The 12,089-nt window shown below is 36.2% G+C and overlaps 1 protein-coding gene across 3 annotated transcripts in view; it reads right to left on the reverse strand.

Moving 5' to 3' along the window:
- The window catches only part of REV3L (REV3 like, DNA directed polymerase zeta catalytic subunit), a 122,026-nt gene that overhangs the window by 43,881 nt on the left and 66,056 nt on the right, over positions 1–12,089 (reverse strand). For 2 of the 3 annotated variants that reach the window (XM_083831555.1, XM_083831556.1), the window contains exons 6-12: positions 11,757–11,851; positions 11,122–11,226; positions 10,063–10,147; positions 9,829–9,977; positions 9,413–9,541; positions 6,992–7,229; positions 2,984–3,123 (exon numbers count right to left, since the gene is read on the reverse strand). In XM_083831555.1, the coding sequence (XP_083687681.1) occupies positions 2,984–3,123; positions 6,992–7,229; positions 9,413–9,541; positions 9,829–9,977; positions 10,063–10,147; positions 11,122–11,226; positions 11,757–11,851 (941 nt within the window). Of the gene's footprint in view, positions 1–2,983; positions 3,124–6,991; positions 7,230–9,412; positions 9,542–9,828; positions 9,978–10,062; positions 10,148–11,121; positions 11,227–11,756; positions 11,852–12,089 lie in introns of those variants that run through there. The other variant, XM_083831557.1, reaches the window with a different exon arrangement.

Consider the following 12,089-nt stretch of genomic DNA (forward strand, 5'->3'; position numbering starts at 1 on the left):
CCTTTTAATGATATTTTCATGAAAGCCCTCCCCTACAAAAACAAACAAACCCATCAAAACCTCTTCTAACTCATATTGCATTTATGATCATGACAACTACAGATCCCAAGTACATGAGTTGCTTAATCAAAATCACATCATTAGTACATTTCTGTCTCAGACATTCTATCTAATTACTCATAAATGGTGGACATATATATTTGGCAAAGATTTCATGCTGGCTTTCTGAAAGAAGGTTTCTAAAATCATTTTCCAAAAACCAAATACAAAGAGATTTACTTTTAGAAAAGCTCGTATCCTGCTTTGTCCCTGAAAAGTACGCATACTTACTGGCTCTAAAAAACAAGGGAATGTACTTAGATGATTTTCTCCATATAGAAAAGTCATTTCAAAGAAAGCTGAAGCATGAGCTTATAACACAGCAAGGGCTTTGGATCAGCTATCCTGTGGTTGATCCATTCAGGCGTTTATGTGAAGAGCTTGCACTATTTAGTTAGATTATAAATTCATATTCACACATTAACTTTCCCATACAGGTCTACAACCAGCATGTGCTGTGATAACTGTCTGTGCAGACTCGTGACATGAACTAGGACTATTTCTCCTCTCTTTCATTGTTACTTTCACCACATTTACTGCAGGGTAAGTGTGTGCAGGCAGACGGTAAGTAACAAATTAACATCTGCTTTGCAGTACGTATGCTTGTTCATAACTATAGTCAACACAAAGTAACTACAAAGAGCTTATTCCACTGCAGAGGCAGATACCACAGAGCTCCTGGCACATGGCAGTTTGTTGATGTGCCCACAACTCTAGCTGAAATGCTGAAGGGGAACAGGAGTTAATGAAACATGCTGTATGATTTGGAAGCATGAGCTGCAAACTGTCATACTAGATGTGAGACTCTTTGAGTGTTTGCCTTTTTTTTTTTTTTTAGTCTAAACTAATTTGTGGATTATCTTAGATTCATAGTGCCTTCATCTTTGCAATTTATTTGTAGCTGGGTGAGAAAATAAAAGGAAGTTTCAATCTGTTTCTAATAACACTTCCTAATGCATACACAGAGTCACTGAGCTGTGAAGCACAGCTGGGAGATGCAGCCTGTGATTCTTGGGAGTAGGAGGAAGTATCCACACAAAGAACAAGGATGACTAATTGAAGACCAAGAAAATGGGAGTTCAGTGAAACGCCAAATGAACATTTGCAAGATACCTGACTATTCAGACACACATGAAAACCGCAAAAATACTATCAATCAATCAGATGTTATGGACACTGAGATTCATGTGTGGATAAACATTTTTAAAATTCAGATGAACTGGACTGAGATCTGTTCTGAGTATCTCCTGTTTTACAAAGTTTATATATAGTAGAAGTTACTTTATATCTGATTAAATGAGCAGTAATAAACTTATTTTAAGTGGACATTCTTTTCCTGCATGTGAATATTCAAAATACTTAGACTATTCTACAATTTAAGCAATGATTTAAGATACAATTTCATTAGCCAGAAACATCCCGTTTTACAGTAAGTTAAAAAGTATAGCAGATAAGGAAATCACAATTGTGCATTTTGCAAAACCAATCATATGAGTAAGTACATCAAGTAATGTATTAATCCTACTATTATACCCATAAAAGCAAAGGAAAAAAGCCAACTATGCTTTAAACAGTGAACATGAAAGAATGGTTGTGGTTGCCTACATACTAAGATCATATAGCTCACCTTCTTCAATACAGAATTGCTTATAGGTATACTAAGGTATATTTTGTGTACTGATACATGATGTTTATTTTTTTTGTCAAACAGCTTCAAGAGACACAAATACATAACTTCTGTTATAACTTCTAACAAATACATAACTTCTTCTATATATAATATATATATATATTATATAATATATATAACAGATTATATCCCTTCCCCTAAGACGAAATGCAGCAATAGGATATTAGGTACACGCATGTGCGCCAACAAGATTTTTACACTAAACAGTTTCTACTATGGATTAAGGAAAGTTTCTACCAAAAGCATTGTTAACCACTAATTTCAGATTTTAAAGACAATGAAATATGAGTAATACAACGTCTCCGAAACAAAGAAAATCAATTACTGTTGATTATACCAAGAACAAAAATGAACTTAATACTAGGATAATTCTGGATACAGACGTATTCTACCCCCACCCCAGGATATGTACATTTGACATTGTTTCACTCAGAATTTTATAAATATGAAAGTAGGTAGCTTGGCTAATGAAACAAATAATATTAGTTATGTATTTGCCTAATTTCAAAGTGTGCATTCTAGTAACCAAGGTTATTTCAAACAAAGACAGCCTGTTAGAAAGAGATGGCAAGACCTATCTCTACGAATTATTTTTTTTTTTAAATATTTTAATAGACTTTTGAAAGGCAGTTTCTTCTGCAGCAGCCTTCTACTGCATAGTTTTAACTCATGCAATCCCAGGATGTGAACATGCAATCTGCTGAATGTAACACAGGCTCAAACAAAGGCTCACTGTATTTTAGTATGGGTGGCAAAATACTTGCAAAGCAAAGTTAACCATCTAAATTTACACAATAATAAATTTACTACATACGATAAAACCCCAGCAGGATAAATGGTCCTAAGGAATCATTAATTTCAGCACCATATTTGTAGAACAAGTAGTAACAGAAAAATACCCCTTGCAACAAAGAACTTCTCCCTAAAACTTATTAAACAATACCCTTTTTGAACCATTTATACAATACGAAATGCAGATTCTGTTAATTCACTGTAGATGATGGGATTACAATACTGTTGACTGATAAGGAAGATGTTAAGGGCCTTCTTCTGCAATAGACTGCAATACATTTCCTTCCAGCTGAGACAAGAATCGAAGACGCTTAGGACTTTCAAGAATTAGCAAATTGATCTGAAAGCAAACTATGACCCAGTTAGTGATTCAATTCCAAAGCCATTTTTCTATTTACTTACCACCATTTTCATCTGCAGTCCCATCTAACTGAGGTATAGAGAGATTAGTTAGGAGCATATTGCTACCACTCCACTCCATTTCTTCCTCTGAAGATGAATCCTCTTCTGTTGAACTTCGATGCATATTTTTGCCAGCTGACCTAAAGAAAATGAAGGAATTAATTAATGCAGAATACTTCAAGTAGAAAATACCTAAAGCCACAGGGAATCTCAAAATCAAAATGATGCGATGTTATATGGTTGTGAAATTTTGGCAAGCAAAGTGAAACAAACAAAAAAAACTATTATATTTCTCACTAAGAAACTCAAAATATTATTATTATTTTAACAGGCAATGAAAGTAGTAAAAATTCTAAAATCTACAGAGAAGAACAGCAGAAATCACTAGGTTAAGAAGTTAGGGGATTTCAATGCTTGATTTTGCTTCAATTTCACTGAAATTTAATTTTATTGCTTGAAACTTGAGGACTAAAGCAACTGTCCAACATGCTTTTCAGTTTAGCTTTTAGGAAATGGCTTTTTTTTTTTTTTTTTTTAAGGAATCTCTCTCTCATGGCAGGCTTAATTAAAGCACAATCACCAAAGAAATGTTTGTTTCCACCCCTCCTTGCATATTCTGAAGTTACTGTTGCTAATACTTCAACCACTCTACATTAACTGCTCCAAGCTGCTGTTTATACAGTCATAAATCTGCTGGAGAAAAAAGAATAAATCTACAAATACAAACTTCTGATGATTTTTTCCAGGTTTTTAAGGTGGAATTACTATATAATGGGAAAAAAATAAAACAGAAAACCTCCCAAAACAAACCCATATGAAAATTACCACTCTAGAAGCACTGAGTAATTTGATTTCTTCTCCTTTAAAATAAATCATGAGATAGACTTAATTCTTTGAAGTGGCAAGTTATCCTGTGGTTACAAGAAGTGAGTCCAGATAAATCTTTAAGAACTTTTTGTTCGTCTGTTTTTGTTTTTTTTTTTAAGATAAAAATAAATCTATCCTAGTAAAGAATTTTTTCAACAGATGAGCAGCTTGACATATATAAAAATATTATTGTGTAGTACCTTAGAAGGTGTAAACAGCAAGCTTTTGAAGTCATTTAGGTTAGTGTATTTGCTAATTTGCAAATTGCTAATTTGTCTATTTCTGAAGAACTCTTATCTGTGGAGTACAACTAGATCATGAATTATATGCATCATAACACCACAGACATCTGAATGGGCTCAGCAATGAACCATCTTGGATGAAGCCATGTTTATTAGTTCAGGAGCAATAAGCTCAAAGTCTGGAAGCAGCATGGGTTGGAGGAGAGACCTCAGTAACAAGGAGAGATGGATTCACAGTGGCCATGAACTAAGTCAATTTAGTTTTCCCTCTTCTATGTTCTCAAAACACAAAACATGGAAAAGTACAGTGCAAAGACATTCAGCTATACATGCAAGTGAATATCAAACTGAGGGGAGCAACCAATACTCTGGAGAGTAGGGCTGTTATCCCAAGGGGTCTCAACAGGTTGTGGAATAACTGACAGAAACCTCAAACACTCCACCAAAGACAAATCCAGTGTCACACAAATTAGATGAAATAACTCCATACACTGCTACGGGCAGGGAGCGACCTAGCTACGAAATGGTTTTGTGGAAAAGGATGTAAAAGCCCTGGGGTCTGAGTGTGCAGTGTGCCTTTGTAGCAAAGGTGCAAGACTGCAAGACTGGAGCCAGTATCAGTAGCTGTGAGGCTGCATCTGGAGTATTGGGCTCAGTTTTGGGCTCCCCACTACTAGGCTGACACTGACAAAACTGGTGCAAATCCAACGGAGGGCCACCAAGGTGAATGGAGGCTGGAGCACATTATTTATAAGGAAGGGCTAAGGGAATAGGATTTGTTCAGCCTTGAGAAAAAACTAAGATCTTGTTGCACTCATCAGAGACTCAGTGGGTAGATGTAAAGAAAAAAACAGATTCAGAGGGCCGTGGTGGTATGATAAGGGGAAGTGGACACAGGGCTGCCTCAGGGTACGTCATGTATAAGGAGAAAATTCTTCACCATGAGGGTGTTTGAACACTGGAACATGTTGTCCATAGAGGCTATGCAACCTCTATCCTTGGAGATATTCAAAATTCAACAAGAAAAGGTCCTAGGCAGCTGATCTGGTCAAAGCTGCTTTGACCACAGCACTTGACTAGGTAACATTTAGATGTTTCTTCCAGCTGGGATTATGTTATGATCCTGTGCACAAAGCAAATCTTTGTCAATATTAGTAAATCAAGTCAGGCTTGAGATGACTTCTGCAAAGAACAACTTGGATCTCTCTGCATTCAAGCCTAGCATTTAGATTCCAGGAAAATTTGTCTAACGCAGCATGACACCACCATATGGCTCTTCGTGTCTCGCTGGGCTTTTATCTCCCATCACAAGTCAAACCCAAGCTGTTTAATTTAGTCACTAGGGTGTTGTGGCAACCCATTATCTCAATGTATTATTTGATATAATGGAAGATTTGTGGATTTCCAATAACAAAAAGTCATAGTATGTATGCATGCAGTAAGAAGCAGCACAAATAGAATGAACCATGAGCAGAATCGGGTTGGATCCATCGTCAGACTCAAACTGGTTCTTCATGCATGACCAGAATCATACAGGGGGCTGAGATACCCATGCTCTCTTCTGAACTCAGTCCAAATTCTGAAGAGATCACACTGAAGCAAAGCTTGTAACTCCCTCTAGATATCATCTGACTCTGTGGAAGCACTTGCTATGTACATTCTCCCTAGTGCTTTCTGTCTGAGATGAAGATGTAGGCATACACGAGCAAGTTACTCATGAGCCAACTCATCATGTCTGATGAGTTTTTAAGTTGGATTCTTTATCGTATAAAAACAGTTAATTGCTTCAGAATCTACTTGACTACAGAAATTGTACAGTCACGCCAATAGAGAGCCATGCCCAAGCTAATAAATTCTGCAAGATATAGGCTAGTTTTACTAGCCACTACACTGCCACTAAACTGAAGACTAATGTTAAGTGTTTTAGATTCTGGAAATTTCAACTTTCCAGAGTACTGAGGAAAAAAAAAAAAAGAAAATAAAGGTCAAATAGGAAAAGTTACTTTAGAGATGAAGTATCTCTAGAACTAGGAGACTAATGATCTAACTTTGGATTCTGTTACAACTTTTCTGCATGCCTTCACAAAATAAAAGATTCAATATTTCTATGCCTCTCTTGCTCTCTGAATCATAGTATAATTGTGATTTTCTATTAAAAAAATAGCAAAATGTTACATCTGTTAAGTTTCTCATCTCTCAGAATTATAAATACCAGAAGGTCTGCCTAAAGCATGAGTGAAGAGAAACTGGATATAGCTTCTTTCAACAGTCATCAGTGCAGACTACAAAATGTCATTACAACCTGAGAAGGTGTTCCAAGAATCTTGGCCTTAAAAATATTCAAGCTGCTGACCTTTAGCAGTCCAACAAAGTGAGCAACATTCATGTTTCAATTTAAGCTTTGAGCATGGAAACAAATGCCTGTTCTGAGAAGAACACCCATTCTGGGTCAGGTCAGTCTTTGCAAGAATGTTTCTTAAACATTCACTTTAATGAAAGTTAAGGCACATGCACGAAACACACATTTGTCCTATATTCATGGTGTGACTTTAAAAAGAGGTTACAACTAAAATTTTCGTATCTGGACTTGTAGAAAAAAACCCACACTACTCAATTTTTCCCCAAACAGCAAGCTAGAAGCTTACGTCTAGTCAAACCTAAACATTTCACCTATATCTGCAATATGAAACTGGTGAGTCACAGCATCAGCTGCACAACTGCACTCGGTCCCAAGATCTGCATAATTTTTTTCAATGCTTTCAACAGAGACACCTCTACAGTTCACATTAGCACACTTGAAAATGGGGGGGGGGGGGGGGGGGGGGAAGGAGAGGAGGAAAAAAGGAGGAAGAAAGGAACCAGAAAAGAACACATTATGGAAAGAAAATCACATATATACCTCCTTTTTGGCCCAGGCTCTTCAATGCTACTGTCCCACCTTTGCGACATTACCAAGCTAAGTTCCATTTCCTCTTTCTCGCGCTGTGGCTCATTTTCTTCATCATCACTGTTCTGAGAATTTCGACAGCTTCCAAGAGAACGATGGTGAGAGAGTGTTTTGTGATGTCCCATCTGATAGCCATCATTCTCCAAACCAGCCAATAGATCAATCATGGCATCATCAGCACTACTGTTCACTGCAGAAAGAGCCCCCAAAACACAATTGATATTTTTTTCTACTTGTAAATGACTAGTTATACTCTCCTGGTAAAACAAAACAAAACCCTCAACATTTAAAAATCTACTAGCTTGCTACTGTCCAAAGCAAGGTGGCTACAGAAACAAAGCACTTTTCATACTTGTCTTATTTTTACAGTTTTACCATTTGTTGTGTTTTCTAGTTCTTTATCTAGAATACTGACAATCTTTATTTTATTTCTGCCCTTCTGTTCCAACTGTAGTAGGATTTAATGGAAGCACTTCTCTTGGCCTCCACCCTCCTATACCTCCTCTTGTTCAGTAAAGCCTCACTCTCCCCTTTCATTTCAGCATGCGTGCCATCTTCTGAAGCATCCTTGCCTTCTCTTGCTCTCTCCATTTCAATGGCTGCGCTAAGCTTTGTTGGGCACTTCTCTGTGTTGCTTGAAGACTTTCAATTACTGCATCTCATGAAGGATGGTGCTAATTTTTACTGACTGGTCCTTCTTTCCTTTTGTTATTGCTTAACTTCATCTCCCCTTTCTTGCTACTATAACCTACTCTATTTCTGTGTTCCTTTATTTCACACCAAAAGTTCATATGATTTCATTCATCCCTTTTATCTTATTTTTGATTTGCTTTGTCTGAACTGAGTTTATACTAACTCATGCATGTTTTCTCATTCTTCATTTTTATTTCTTAAGCATCATTCCAAGTCATAATTTTTCTATCACTCTCCTCCTGTTTACCTTTGATTTGACCTCATCATCAATTTATGGTCTCCAGTCTATTAGGCATCTTTGTTACTTCTCTCTCCTTTTCCTCTGGCTGAAGAACTACAATGTCTATTTTCTTTCCTCAGGAAATATCACGATTTACAGTGATCCTGAGAATCATATAGGTCTCAGTATCTGTGAGGAAGGCATTTTCCAAGCTTTACAAACGCTTCACAAGACACCACACTATCATTTAGAATGGAAAACATAGCCTTGGCTGGAGTTCTGAATAAAACTTCACTTTCTTTTCTTGCCTTCTTTGCCCTTCATAAGGCCTGTCATTAACCTCCAAACTTGACTTCCCATTAATGTAAACATTATTATATATTTCACACCAGCAGAAGTAGTGTGTTTCACAGCCCCTATGGCACTTTGACTCTACAAAGGCATAGTAAAGACTAGTCCATGCTATGAAGGAACATGAGAAACTGATGGTAACATGAGACACCAGCCATTAGTAGCCACATGACAAAAAGATAAAAGGACAGAAAAAGAAACAAAAAAATAAAGCATAAGATTTCCATCTGATTCCCTACCCACTGGAAAAAAATGCTCCTTTCAACAGCCCTATTTAGTTGAGCAACTCAAACACACAGACACAGGACACATCCGTATAATTTTAGCCATTTCTCAACCTCTCGAAATAACCTTTTCACTACAAAAATCAGTGCATATGTTTGTCAGCTTCCATGTACCTTCTTAGAATATACATAGAATAGCATGAACTATGTACCTTTTGTTTCCCCTATAGCATTTCTACCTGAAGTAACTTTCCATGCAAGTTCCTTTGTAGTGCTATTCTATTATTGTTTTCCCCTCATGCCACTCATGTTTGTTTGCTGTCATGGTCTCTCTCCTTCTCTTTAATATCTTATTGTTCTCGTTTCTTTGCTTTCAACCATTCTTTTGTATCCATACATTTTGGGAAATATTTCTTCTGTAATTTGCCTCTCATTAGCATCCTACCATAGCCCAGTATCTCCAGACAGCAGAAATTCTAAAGACAGCCCATGAGCGTGTTCTCTACCATTACTGTGAAAAAGACATGGTAACTGCAAGAATATCACTGACAGACAGTCAAAATCCTGTTTAGTCTAATAGTTTTAGTCCTACAATCCAAGGAGCATAAGGAAGAGTACTTCCCTCCAAGAGGCTGCGTTGAGCTGACCCGTCAAGAGGACAGGCTTACTTAACCAGTAAAGCACAGTAGCTTCTACAAACACACTGTACTGGTGACATTATTAGAAAATAAGATGTTTTTGTGGTGGCGGAGGTGAAGTTTCTATTTGCTTGACAAATTCTGTGAGATAAAATACTTCCTTTCACAACCAGTAGGGTAAGAGAGCACAATGAAGACTGGAACAATAAAAACAGCCCAGAAGAAAAGACATTCCAATTATACTCACTGAAAACTGTAGTCTGACTCAGTCTTTGAGACAAATGATGAAAATTCTGACTATTCTCCACAATGTTTAAAATTGCTTCTTCATTAATAAGTGCTTCCTCTTCTTTATCAGTATGCATCCTATTAGATTCTTTAAAAGAAAAACAAAAAGCAAAAGGATAAAACTTCAGTCACAGACATCAATACAGTATGAAAGCAAACTACTTAAAATGGATTTTACTATTCAAGCATGTTTCCATTATTTGCTGTAGCAATTTTTAAAAGGCTTACTCTAACAACAAAATAAAAGTAAAACTACTCTTCAGAGGTTTTTTCATACTTGACAATCAAATATTCCTTAGCTTCTGCTAATAGCATATACAGCCAAAGCATGACATAGATTTATGCCTAAGCAATTATGCTATTAAAAATACTCACCTTTGTTCATCTTTTTATCTTTATGCACTTCTACCATATTAGCTGGCGTACACTGAAAGGCTTCAGGAGAAAGTACCTCAGAATGTAGTGTTAGCTCAGCAGAGAACTCCTCTGATCCATTACTGTAGTCCACTGATCCTGACAACGTTCTAGTTAATTGAAAACCAATTTTTAAATGCATATTTAAGGTTTACACAGAATACTATAGTTTATGGCAAATGGCTAAGCACTTACACAGAGAAGTCATTTTGCTTGAGGATTTCTTTAAGTCTCTTCTGAAAATATTTTTCACTCTCTGTTGCTGGCACAAATCCACGGTCTTTAAAATTTAAAAAAGATATGTTACTCACTTTTACTTGGGCCTAACAACACAGAGAGAGGCTAAAATTCCTAATTCTATTAGGAAATAGCTCAAAGTGGAAGTGTCCGCTAATTTTAAGTGTCAAATTTGAGGGCTGATTTTTCAAGTGTATTCAAAAACTTGAAAATACTTCATCTACTCCCACTGATCTCATTTTCAACTGCAAGTATTAACAGCATTTAAAAATCATGTGGCAATTACATCAAGGTGAGCATCCAAGAAAAGACTACTTAATCAGTGAACAATTTTGAGAATTCTCGTTTATGAAGCCTGAATAGAATTACAGAGAAACACAGGAACAAAAAGCAATCAGAAAGCAGTTTGCCTCAGCCAGAAACCCATCTTTTTCCTTCTTACAGTCCTCTGATTTGCTTGCCAAATATCATTCATATTTTAAAAGAAACAAGGCCTAGGTTCTACAGAGAATAGTCTTGTTCATTATACAATTAGTTTGCAGAGCACAGTCTTCCCTGTGCAATGAATTTTACATAAAAATAAGGGATTTCTCTATCCTTCTATGATTTTCATCTAACATCACCTTAGCTTTATTTCAAAGGAACTGGCCTTATGCATAAACTACCATAGAAAGCTTCAGGATAAGAGATTTAATTTTGCCAGTATTTAAACATTTAAATATTTTCCATCCACAGCACACAATCTTAATTGTCATCACCATTTATCCTGCAGAATGCTCTGCAGCTAGCTGAATCAAGACGCTTTTAGGCAAAGTTTTGTATCGTACTTTTAAATCTGGAATACACATCCTGGTCAATCAGTAAACTTGGAGCAGCAAAACAGTACATCCAAAAAGCCCTGAAATTTGACACGCTGCTTTCAGTTCTACCTCCTGCTTGTTTCTCATTCAAATTTTTTGATAGACAGCTGCATAATATATGTTTGGTGATGTTTTTATTTTTATTTTATTTTTTTACCTTGTGAATCTGATGTCTTAATCTGAGAAGATTCACATTTCTCTCTCCGTCGCTGCTTCTCATCTTCCCATATAGCTTGCAAACCAGGGTTTCTGCCAATCTGGGCTGAAGTACACAATAATACATGAAGAGAAGTCTGTCAGCATGTTGAAATGCATTCTTTCCCCCAGATTAGAAAAAAAAAAAAAAAAGACTTTTCCACCTCTTTTGTCATTCTAACCTGTTATTATTTTTACTGCGATTCTTGCCTTACTCAAGGATTCAGTGTTATGCAAAAGTTATGGCATAAAACTCCTAATTGTTTCTAGAAAATTCTTTAGCTTTTGCTGGTCTTCTCACCAAGTTTGTCTGTGTATGTGTATGTACGCATACTTGACATTGGTATTTTACTCATAGGTCTGAAGCCTTCTGTTATAGATTAACAAAACCCTTTTTGTATTGCTCTGAAAATAAACTATATTCAAAATCTGCTTTCTTCTTTTTTTTTTTTTAACTTTAGAAATGTTATATGTTAGCAGATCACTAATACTGAAATCTGGAATCTGGACTGTGGCTTAACTAAACTGAACCTTAACAAAGAGATGACAATACAGTTGTTTTAAAATATTTTATGTGCAAAGTTATTGATACTTCACCTTCGATATCCAGTTGATTTAAAATGTCAGCAGCTACTGCATCCACCTCCAATTCACAGGTACTTTGTGGCTCAACACCTTTCAACATTAAAGAACTGTGACAACATAAATAATGTCAGTTAATTTTATCAGTATGTTGATTTTAAAACATTCATCATCACTGTTTTTTAACTAACATCTAAAGTATTTCACGGGGGATGAGGATGAGTAAATGAATACAGAATTACCAGTTCTCATCCTCACCTGCGAAGTCTTAAATTAATGGTTATATCCAAATCTAATTAGATGGGGAATTTGTCTCTTCAGTTTAAAGGGATTACATTTTTTCTTTGG

This window comes from Anser anser, assembly GCF_964211835.1.
Source record: "Anser anser genome assembly, chromosome: 3".
In the NCBI taxonomy this organism is placed as follows: domain Eukaryota; kingdom Metazoa; phylum Chordata; class Aves; order Anseriformes; family Anatidae; genus Anser; species Anser anser.